At 44.9% G+C, this 12,435-nt stretch overlaps 1 protein-coding gene across 1 annotated transcript in view; it reads right to left on the bottom strand.

The window, feature by feature from the left end:
* Positions 1 to 4,555: 4,555 nt before the first annotated feature.
* Positions 4,556 to 12,435, bottom strand: part of LOC143377440 (uncharacterized) — a 28,689-nt gene continuing 20,809 nt past the window's right edge. The window contains exon 6 of the mRNA XM_076828652.1: positions 4,556 to 6,335. Within this exon, the coding sequence (XP_076684767.1) occupies positions 6,247 to 6,335 (89 nt within the window). The 3' untranslated portion in view covers positions 4,556 to 6,246. The remainder of the gene's footprint in view (positions 6,336 to 12,435) is intronic.

Here is a 12,435-nt window from a genome sequence, read left to right as displayed (position 1 = left end):
CGAAAATGATCGAAAGTCGAAAGGGTATCCGGGTAGTCGGGTAAGTTTTGTCTACCCGGGTATCTCACGGGTACCCGGATAATTTTGTCTACCCGTGGGTCTTATCGGGTACCCGGGTATCCGGGCCAAAAGAATAGCTCTACTCGGTATAATGGTACCATGGTGTAATGGAGAAATAGTGGGTAAGAGAAGAAAAAGTAATTTCTCTTTCGGCACACGGGAGCAGTGTCCATGGCACAGAAGACGGGCAAGTAGAAGCGGCCAGTGCGTGATCAGACATATCACTGTTTCAGCCTCTGGACGCGTCTACCGTTACACTTCGAACCGGGTTACAGAGATAACACTTTAAGTAAGTAAAGCATTATTATGTTAACGTAATATTGAAAACGTATTGTTCTGTTTTGAAAATTTTTGTTTTGTTGTCCCCACTTTAATTTCGTTTATAGTTCGCGGTTAGGCTTACCACTGTAGCCTCGCATTTACTCTTGTGTCTATAAAAAATTGTTTCGAAAAATTATCGTATTCCTTTTGCAACAAGATCTGAACGCTGCTCACTATTTACTTATAATGTTTCCATGATAACTTTGATACGATCTTAAGGGGTCTCCCTACTTTCACGGTCTGAGAAGGAGCGCGACATTTGGGATTTTTTAAAGAGAAACCCTGAACTTATATTAATTGAAAACTTTATGCCTGTATTTGTACATGTTTAGGCAACATTTAAAAAAAAATTAATTAAAAAATAACAATACCTAAAACTTTAAACGCGTTTTTCTCAAAACGATGTTTTTCGAATTAGCATGACATCTCAAAAACCAATCATCCGATTTACTTCAAACTTGGTACAAATCTTCAGTAGCTGCCCCATTCTTGTTGCTACTATAGAACTAAGTCGGGTTTTGCAAAATTAGACTTTTACGACTTAAAAAAACAGTGAATTTTTTGCAACGATCGATGTCTGTTTTAGAAACTTGCAATTTCTTTTCCTTTTGTTTTCAACTTTTCAGTAGGTACTCTCATACAGATTACATGAATTTTTAAGCTTTCTATTTCAGACAACTACAACGGGTGATTTTATTGTAACCATGCGCATATGATTTTCGTGAGGCGCTTTACTTGAAGCATTATAACTCCGGATATAACCACTATTTTTGCATGCAATTTTTTGTTCACATCCTCCAAAGATTGATAAATAAAGCCACACAGCTGGAAGTAAATATATATTAAATGGTTTTGTTTTAAAAAATCCCCAAAGCTCGCATCATTTTTCATCCGTCAAGATAGGCAGATCCCTTAACTGTGCATAGTCACTTTACATCTGAAAAATTAGTCCTCTAAAAATTAGTACACAAGCAAGCAGAATACAGCCCACGATAAGACTCGCTACAATTTCTTAGCCCAACTGGCCGATGGATCTCCCAACTATGTCCCCCAGAGAGCAAATCCCATTTCCAAAAACCCACATCTTTCTGCAGAAGCACCTCTGTACCATCAATAACAGACCACCCCAATGTCGCGTCAATGAGCGAAAATAAAAAGACAACGGGTGGCGGACCAATAACGAGGCTGTACCACTGCACGTCATAAGGACACACTTGCTGTGCCGCGTGATTAGCGCGTAGAAGCTGCTAATTAGGCCGCGTCGTTTCGTCTCGAGGCGGGATAGAAGACTTAACTCACAGTCGGGAGGCTGGCAATCGTTCTATACGGGACGAGAAGAGGTTCTCGCCGCCACCGAGTCGCACCGAAAATTCGCGAGCACGGGGAGGTTATGACGCGCACACCGCAGGGAGGTCGGAGGAGGATCCCACGGCGGTCCGAATCTGGACGGGCATCTTCGTGGTGAGAGGGCTGATCCGGGATGATGGATACGGACTCTAGATGGATCGCGCGGGTGTTGATCATCGAGAGACGATGAGAAATTTCTGCACGAAACCCGCGTGCCGCCCAAATGGAGCCATGACTGTAGCCCAATTTCCCGTCCTACCCTCTGCTCCTCCGTGTTTCCCGTCTCCAGGCAACCGTGGTCGCGTTCGCACGTACATGCCTATGTATATATCCTGCGCGGGTGTCAGTACACACGGGCGCGTCACGCATACAGAGGAGTTTCATCTGTTCCTCCCGTGGCTCGTCGGGCTTCTCCACACGCGGCTGTCACGTGTGTACACCCCCCACCTACACAGGGAAGAATCATCGATTGCATTCTGGGCAACGAGCGCACGGGCCCGTATTATCTGCTCACCAATCCCGGGCAGCGCGTGCACGCTTCATGATATGTTCCATTAACGCTTAATTTGATTGTAAAATCGGAACGGCGACGGTACATGTAAAAATGCCTGGTTTACGCGGGGCGGGCCATCGATTAGAATCGCCCGCCGTTAAACACGCGGGGAAGGGCGAAGGGAACGGATCCGTACCGAGAGACGTGCACTGAATGGGCCCAGCGGTTCCGCTTTGTTCGGGGATCCTCTTTTATCGCGTGCTTCGCGGTGCGTATGCTTGTGTTGGATGGAACTTTGCTAATATTCACGGATTTATATACGGTATTGGAAATATTTATTGCATCACGAATCAACGTGCTGTGAAACAAGCTTCGTAACTACGTGATTGATAATGTATTATTCAACTTATTTTTAGACAACAATCGCGCAAAAGTGCTTCTCGGATATTAATACTGAATGAAGTAAACATTTACAGTATCGCGTTTTCTTCTGGAAGATATGCCAGAGGTTTCTGTTTCTGTTGTAAGACATCAGGAGTAGTCAGACATGAGTTTAGCGGTGCTTGATGTTCGTCGGAAGGTAAGGGAGGACAGAAAATCGGGAAAATCTAGGAAAGCCAGTAGTGGATGATAGAAGAGACTGTTGAATCGCCAGGACACTCGCAGTCACTCCGATATAAAGTCTGTGGTAATGAAGAGATGAACTGGGAGGGTGGATTCTTCGTGAACTCTGCGAGAAAATAAGGAGAATCAAGTGCAATCTCAAGTGTTTTCACTTGAATTTGAGAAGCAATATCCACAGCCCAAGTAGAGAATGCATTTCTACTCTCTCACGTTTCCAGACTGCAAACGCCTCCATCTTCCGTATGGAATTACAACCGCGTCCGTCTAATTCAGAGTTGCTCCCCTTGACATATCGCTGGATACGTCGATGTGTACCATCAGTCTGAATAAAGAGCGCGCCCTCGTTCCTGCAGATGTATGTGGCCACCCAGCTGGGGAAGTTTTAGATGTAGCTTTTCGGAAAGTTTTGAAGAACAAGTACCACGAACCCTGGGACCAATAAATCACCGCGAACAAGGGTTGGTGACTCATGAATAGCGCCGGAGCAGAGGACGGGGAATGGAGAGACATTGACTGACTACATGGTTACTTTCATTGCAGCCATCAAAGAGTACAGAGGGATTGCAACCGGGGCATAATATTAAATCGTTACGCTTCATGCTATTTCCAAGACACTTCTGAATTTTTCTGTAATTCCTCCGCGCTTCCTAATTCCAAGTTCACGGAACGACCCTACGTCCCTCTTATTATTGACCCTCCCCTGGCAGAGTAAAATACTCATCGCGTAAAAGGCAGAATGGGGTCAATTTGCTCGAGATTAAAAAAAGGAGCAGGCTCGATGGGCATCCTTACTTACGCCAATCCCGGAGCAAGTTCTTCCGAAGCTGTGACCTGCAAAATTATTGCAAACTGTTAGGAATAAAATAGAAATTCAACTTACTGTCTCCACGAATCACTTTCCTCAGCTTCTCTCGGTGTATTAGTGCACCTAGTGAAACGGTACTTTTTTAAAAGAACGCCTTAGTAATTAACTCCCGTTCCAAACGAATTTAATCAAGGCCCGACTCGGGTCTACTTCAGTCTCCCGACGAAATACTGAAAATTCAAAAGCCTGTTCGCCTTAAAAATGGCTCCGTTTGCAAGCAATGTGCAAGCGTTTCTTCGCGGGTGCAAGTGGGAGCATAAAGCGTAAAACGTTGGGGCGTGCCCTTTGGAAGGGGATATTGGGTTTCGGATTTGAAAGAATAAACGGATTAGCCGGTTGTGAATAGCGCATCTTCGAGGATTAATAGAGGGGCCAGTGCTAGGAGGCGGCCATGCTGTACGCGCGCTGTGCCGCGCCGGTGATCGGATGCGGAACGTGTAATTGAATTATTTCATCAGCGTTATTACCGGTGATGCGGAAACAAATAGAGTAATAACGGCAGTAACACGATTCAATCGGCGAGCGCTCGATAAAATAATATTTATCGCCGAAACGTTCGGAACAGTTCAGCGGGGATTTGCCGCGGGAGAGTAGCGGCCGGCGGGTTCGCTGTTACCCGTCGGAGGAATGGGGGTCATCTGGTAGGGGATGCTTCTCGAATTACACCTTAACTCGCGCGCTACAGTTCCCTGGAATTGCAATTTCCTTGAATGAACAACATTCGGATCTGATTTGAAGCGAATTTGTCATTAACGCTCGCCCCGGCTGTGCCCGACCCGAGCCAAGGTTTAACCAGAGAAGCGTGTGCACAGCACGGTTCCAACGGCGACACGAAGCAAACACGGTTCTGTGGTCATATCGTTATTATTATCATAAATATTCTTCCGTACGGTGACAAGCTGAGGAACATAATGAGCATCGATACCAAATGATTGGCAAGAATTCGACTAGCTTCCCTTTCTTCCTCTCGTTTTTTCAATTTTCTTTTTCCCTTTTTTTTATCTGTTACACAAAGAATCGAGAACCTATGCTGTGGATACGCGAGATACGTCTGACACATTACACCACATTTTTCTTTCGTTTAAATCTATTTTAGAGACGCATTATACCCATCCGTTCGAAAATATCAATTACACCCTGCTCTCACGCGCTCCTCTCTCTTTTTTTTTGGCTAAATCTCCAAGTCGAAACACGCTCCCTACAACGCACGCGCTTGCTACGTAGAAACGATGACGGTTTTTCAAAAATACTTATTACAATTAGAAAATCATGTAGAGTATTATTCAGTCGTTGCGATTCTTAACCGTAAATCCCGTAACTAATACTAGCACACATCGCTTGTTAATACATAATATACATATACATATATAATACATAATATACGATTTTATCGTTTCATTCATATCTCCCGTTCGTCTTCCTATTCTCCTCTTCTTTCGGCCTCTCCCCGTGGCCCGTCCGTCGTCGCGAGAAAAGGAAACAGTGCGAAGAAATAGCTAACTCCGTGTGTGCGTATCGCGATTCGAGGGCGAACGGCACTGCTATCGTCAGCAGGGAACAACGTTCTCGCCGGAAGCTGAACCAGGAAAAATATATACACATACACCTATATGTATATACGATAACAGAACGTGACGTAAATCGCTTTTGTTATTCGTTACCGTTCAGAGGCGTGTCGAACGCGGTTGACAAATGTATCGAAGGGAATACATTGAATCGAACGGGCGAGATGTATTAATTTAATAAACTGAATGCGTAATAAGCGTCGAATGGGACGTCGATTGTGCGAGCGGGGCGAATGGGAATGAAATTTCGGTAACGAACGATCGTCATTTCTCTCGAGCATCGCATAAAAACAGTCCCTTCTCCTGCGTTATTTTCCCGGCCGCACAGATTCCCTACCGTCCTCTACGCCGAACCTCGCGCCAGCTTATCAATGGGCGGAGTGATTTCGCGCGGGAATAATGGCAACGCGAACGTGATATCGCGATTCAGGTACATCTCCTCCGCGCACCCTCCGATCGTTTAATCCAGATACAAAGAGCTAGAGATGACTGAGATCGATCGAGACAGATGGCCCGCGTGTGCGTAACAAACGTACAGGTTCTAAAAGTACGGAACGAAAACGTGTCCTTCTCCTGCGACGCGACGCAGCGCGCACATACTTACTCGTGCCCGCCGTGTCGCCGGCGGAGGCCTAATAACAAAATAGTCTTCGGCTGTTCCTCTCCCCAATTCCGTCCGTTCCTTCCCCCGACGGGATCGTTTCGTTGGCCGAGAAAGGGCTTCCACCACCGATCTTCCCGTATCTCTTCTCCGTCCCCGACGCCCACCTCGGCACCACGGACCGAGAACGGCCACGCTGCTCGCAGCTCCTCGTCGTTCCTCGCCGTTGCGTCAGCTGTCGCCGGAGGGCGACCCAGGATCCCGTGATGGAGGGGCACGTTCACACAAAGCGGGGCCCCCGAACTCTCTTACAAGCACGTCGATTTACATAAACAGCTTCCAAAGCGCGCGTATTTTAATTGCGTTACGGTTAACGAATGACGATCAGAAGAAACACGAGCAGACCCAGGACCAGCCGCAGACACGGTAGCCTTTGTTCCGTCGTGGACGACCCGAGAACTGGAACAAAGACACAGGTCGATTGGGGATCAAAGTTCGTCGTCGACGCGTCTAGCCCCCGTGGCGCTTCCCCGCGCGCAGTAAATAACAGGATACTAAAATCATGATGCTATATACTCGGAATGCTAGCGCCAATTCGCATGTTAGGCTCGTGCTAGAGTATTTCGGGGACTTCGACTCTCTCTGGTCTATATTTTCCGGTGGGCGTACAGCCTCGGGGATGGTTTATTTTGTGGGCTAGAGAAAGAGCACGGATGCCTCTTGAGGGGGTGCGCTGCTTCTTAGGTGGAATAATTTAGAAACAGCCGCGAAGAAAGTTCACGTTTTGAGGCTCCCGCTTGCTGGACTTGGACACTTTCTCTTGCGAGTACGAGTTCGTTGGAATTTTCAGCAGCTGGACTTCGTGCAGCTGATCGTTCTGGGAAGAGCAGGCTTTAAGGGGTTTACGACGCTGTGGCTCTGTTTCGATGGCACTATTGGACGAGGGTCTTCATCTATTTTATAGTTATGAAATTTATACGAAGGTCTGTTAATCCTCGTGAATCATATTCATTCTCTTAAGGATGCCCTCCCATCAAATCACACCAGAAAGGTCGTTTTTAGAATTTTATTTAGAAAAGAGTAAACGTCGTAGGGTCAAAAACTTTTTCGGCTGTATTTGTTTAAAAATCTGTCTAAGTTTTATCTAATACTGCTGACTGCTGGTGGCTATGACTGCCTGTGTGATACAAAAAATGTATCTGCCATGTTTTTTTTTTCATCGTCGTACAAAAATTCAGAACAATAGTCCAAGATACAGTAAAGCAGCCTGTCAAACCTCAAATTAATTTGTCGAACCGTTTTGGTACAAAAAAATCACAAAGAATTACCTATTCTTCGGCCCAACATGGCGCCTCCCAAGAAAACGTGTTTTGGGAAAAACGTACACCTGTATATTCTACTGCATATTTTCTGAATAATTTTAATGGTAGAGTACCCTTAAGATAGTTCCTAACCAACTATGTTAGTCAAATTAGAGTTGAGTAATAAACGATAAATATAAAGCAGTATGATACTATAGAAATACTAATAATAATTTGTAACATCATGTGTGTTTATATATATATATTTTAAACAATTAAATGTTAATATAAATAATTGTAATACGAAAATAGAACTTGACTATAGTTTTCCTGATTCAGAAGAAAAACTGAAAAAATAAAGCCTCTTTTTTTGTTACTCTGCCATCTGCCACTGTGGTAAAATACATCAACTTTAATTAACAATTTCTCGGTACCTATGTGGTAAATCGATTTTAAACTTTGTGCAAGGGTTTCTTCTATTCCAAATTAGTTTTGAACGAAATTTGAAAGAATTCTTGAATTTAGTAGATTATCCAGGAACTTAACACAGAAGTCAAGTTTTAGCCCCCCTTTGAGTAGGTACACCAAGTAGATTCGCCAACGTGCAAAGGTCCTAGGCTTGGGAGAAATTCCTTGGAAATATATGCAGAGATAGTGACAAACAACAACGGGAAGTCTGATGGATCCATTTTCCTCCACTCGAACATTCTTCGCCACCATTAAATTCTGAAGGGGTAACGATCACGTACAAGCATCCTCGAAGGTAGAGGGGCTTCCAGTAATCATTGTTTAGGTGCACAAAATTGCACGATCAAGTCGCGAGACCGTGAGGCGCAACGGGCACAGCTGCGCGACTCTTTGAAATCGAATTTGCATAACAATCGGGCAACAATTCTCGCCGACAGATTGCATCGGGCAGCGTCCTTCGCCGTCTGAATTCTTGCGAATTTCAGCGAGAGAAATCCGAGTCCCTCCCCCATCGCGGTCGATAAAATCGCTAACCGATGCTTTTTGTCAGTTCTGTCAGGGAACAAAGCGGCAGAAGTCGGAAATGCAAGCTCGCCGGGCGTCGTGTTAGAGGATCCTCCTTGCGTGCCGGGCGACCGGCGGAAGTTCCGGAATTAATTCGTGCCGCTTTCCCTCCCCGCGGCTAATATATCCCTGTAGTCAGCGATGTCGGCGTTCGACGCAAGAATCGAAAGTAATAAAACCGCGCTTTCGGGACATAATAACGGGAAAAGAATTCAAATTCAGAGAACGCTTATGCTTTAATAGCTGGCCGCGGCGGATGTAGGTCATAGAATTTCGATTCCACCTCTACGAGCCGATGATGGATGACGGATCTCCTGCGAGCCGTGAACAAAAATCCCTGCCCTTCTCGCCCCGCGACGGCCTCGCGACCACAACCGACGATAATTTACGTCCTTTTTGTCGCCTTTAATGCGATTAGAAGCGACTCTGTCTTTTAATCAACCGGCAATCGATCCTCTTCCCGCTCGCAACTGCTCGGTCTCATACTCCACCGACCGTCCTCTTGATCCGTTGCTTTGCGTAATAAAGAAACGCCGGCAGAACAGATGAAGTGTACATCCGGATTTGTGAAATTACAGCGGCATAGAAATATTCGAGGAGCTCGTGAAAGTGAACGAATGGTTTGAAGCGAGATGTGGAAAGCCCCTCTGTGTTGCCTATATAGCAGGTGCTCTATGAGATTTTCTCCCACTTCCAGGGGAAATTTCATCTCCTCGCCGTAAAGAAATGCAAATGTAAGTAGTGTTTCTCTACCTTCGAGGGTGTTCCTTTGGCAGAACTAATCTGGTGTGTGCTTTATAAACATACTGATCGCGCTCCACCCTCCGTCCTGGCTTATATCTCGATAAATATTAGTCTTAGCAGAGGTGTATTTATTAAGGCCCTTTTGATTATCAAAGCCATCGCTACGAGGTGGTTTAAAAATTTGCAACCCTTTCTTCAAAACTCTGCGTCCCTCAGTAAAAGAAGCATAAACCCATAGACCCATTATTTAGAATAAACCATATTTTCCCGCTGAATTTTAATCACCCCCGAACGAAGCGACGACTCCAAAAGAATCACCGCGACAGTTGTACCCGAGTCGACTGGATTCACTTGGTTACAATCCCGTTCCAGTCACGGTTCGATCGAATATTATTCAATGCGCTGCAAAATGAATTAACGCGACCTGCTCCAGTCACGCTCAGTGTCCTCGAATAACATTTGAACGAACCGTGGCCGTAACGCGACAGCCTCGCCCCTGTGTAAATGAAGCCTAATTATGACACGGTTAATCGCGCGTTTTACAATGCTCGCTCGTCCCTGGTTAATTTGGCAAATTTAAAGGGACCGCCGCCAGAGGCGGTGCAGGCGCCGAGCTGCGTTTCCCGCAAACATCCGCAAGATCGTGCGGGTACGAAACAAAAGTAAACGCGACGCGATATCCGTGCACGCGCCACGATTATCTTCCATAATTCTTCCCCGCGCCGTCATCCCAGCGAAACCTGTCCTATCGCGCCGCTGTTCGTCCCCGTCGTACCTTATCGTTCCAATTGCAGGGCTCCGGGGGAGGGGGTGGATCAATTCGAGCGTCGTTTCGCGATGCAGCCGGATTCTACGATTCGCGAAATGATCGGTTCCCGAATCTAACGAGCATATATTCCATTTATCTGGTAACTTGCTTTGCCGCAGCCAGGCGCAAAGAAACGGGGCAGGTGGATGGGGGGTGAAGGCCTTTAGGCGCGGAGGCTGGTCCCGAATGGAAACTAGGAGCCGATCTATAACGAGGTAAACAGCTAACTCAAATAACGAAAGCAACTTTTTTGCAACCCGCGATCACCGAATTCAACCGGGCCTGTTTTGCACCCCGTTCCTCTTTTCGCCCCCGCGACGATACGATTTCGATTGAATTGTGACCGGCGTGCTATTATATACATAAACTTCGCTTGTATCCAGAGGGGAAACCGATATCGCCAGTTTCGTTGTTCTTTTTTATTTTCTCCATTCATCGATTTATTTACTTTTACTCCTCCTTTTTTTTACCACCATCTCGCGACCACCCCTCGCGTAGTAGTCGTCGTCGATCCATTGTTGTTTTGCCGTCGTCGCCGTTGTTTTCAGTGGAAGCCGTTTCGCGGCGGGGCGAAGTGCGGCTCACTTGACGCCAAACAATCCAAAGCCGCAACAAATAATCCTGGAATGCGCCGGGAATTATCCTTGCCGCAGCCTCGGATTATCTGGCGTGAAACGAATTATTTGATGGCGCACCGAGCTATTTGACGTTAACCAGGATAATTCGGCCGGTCAGATTAGCCGAACCGCTCGACGGACAAACAAGCGGATACTCCACCGGCCATGCATCACGCTCGCATTATAGGGGGGGAAAGGGAATCCGACACGATTGGGACGTTACGAGGGAGCATCTTTAACGGCCGGGAAATATATATTTCGCTTGAGATTCACCGCGCACCTGGGCCACCGGTCGGTTTCAATTAGCATCCAAACGGGGATGCTAAAGTTCGGGGAAATTGCACCCCCTACTCTTTTCGCCGAACAATTATAAAGCTGCTGGAACTTATCTTCGAGGACGCGGCGCAAACAGTTCCTACCTCTGTTTGGTTTGCTTCTGCTATTTTCGCAAGTAGTATTGGGCTTACCGCGGACCCATGCTTGTTGCGCTTCGTTGCCAGTGAGCTACGAACTTGGCGCGTATTGGTAAAGAAAACTACCTACCAAATATAGAAGGCGCAGGTATGCATTTTACTACATGTTTATGTGGAACCAGTAGTTAAGGGTACCCTCCATTTGAAACCCTTGAAAAATACGGGATATTCTTGAATTAAAAAAAAAGAAATTGAATAACATACAGTAAAAAAGCTTTTTGAATATTCAGACTACATACTTGTGTTTGAAGAACAAACAAAAATTATTCGTGACAGAATCGCCTGAAATAAGAAAACTAAAAATATTCTTAAAATATATGTGAATGGTTATCGCCTGGTCCACAAAGAGTAATTTTGGATCGCCCATATCTTTCTTATGGACATATTTATTCGTAGGACAACTGCTTCTTTGCAACATTGTGTTTAAACATGTCTTAAGACTCACCGGATTGTTTGTTTGCAGTGAAAACGGATAATACGAGCAACAATTCACATATATTTTAAGAATATTTTTAGTTTTTTTATTTCAGACGATCCTGTTACGAATTCTGATGGCGCTCGTCAAAAGCCCTAATTTCTACAGTCGAACAATGAATGCTGTATATCTAATGCAAAAATCGATAAAATTCAAACAGTAATTAGTTTTGTTCTTCAAATATGTAGTAATAAAATTCAAAAAGCATTTTTACTCTAAGTTGTTCAGTGTCTCTTTTTTTAATTCGTGAAAATCACTTATTTTTCAAGCGTTTCGGCCCTTAAGAGTTATTTCTTACAGTAAAAATGTTGGTAATACGCGTGGACATGATATTGGAATATGTAAAAACAACGCTGCCATCCAGAAATATGACCGAAGGCTAAAATGTTACAAATTCCTTTTTATTAACTGCCTTTGAGCAAGCCTGTCTTCTCTTTTTATTAATGTTGACGTCTCTCTCTGTTTAGTAAGAGTTACAGATACTGGAGCTGCATTTTTTCTTAAAACTCGTTTGCAAAATAGTGTCTACATCTGGAGAACAGTAATCATTTTCACGAAAATGTCTCGAGCAAACTATTACAACTTTCTTACTTTCATGGATATTGAATTTTCTCAACCATTCTGCTCGTCTATCCATCACATCTAAATTTCCAAACGGCAAATTTAACTTGCTCAAAATGCTTAAATCGATATTATTGTTCATCGTAGCGTTACAATTTGCTGCACAGCATATTTTCTGCACACAGTTCGTCGATACTGTGAAAATTTCATTTTCCTTCGAAATTTTATAGTCGATGCCAACATGTAGACAGCAATAAACTGTATACCTGCGTCTGCAATTACTATTAGCTCGCGCACCGACTGCCAGTGTCGCAGATAATTTTAAACTCCCAATCACGCGAATAACGCTTCGGCGTGAAAGGCACTTGCTATCGAACTTACGTCGTAAATTAAATAAGCAACGAAGGGTTCAACAGGTTGCAAGAGGAACCATGGAGTCTTAATTAATCAGTACAGAAGTTTGCGGATGAGCCGGGGTCATTATGAAAAGTTGTACCGTAACATCGGGCTAAGTAAATGCTAGAGGATCCATCAGACCTGATTACCAG

Source organism: Andrena cerasifolii, chromosome 16 (genome assembly GCF_050908995.1).
Source record: "Andrena cerasifolii isolate SP2316 chromosome 16, iyAndCera1_principal, whole genome shotgun sequence".
Classification (NCBI taxonomy): Eukaryota; Metazoa; Arthropoda; class Insecta; order Hymenoptera; family Andrenidae; genus Andrena; species Andrena cerasifolii.
The sequence above is the reverse complement of the archived record's forward strand: the minus strand, read 5'-3'. Positions and strand labels throughout refer to the sequence as shown.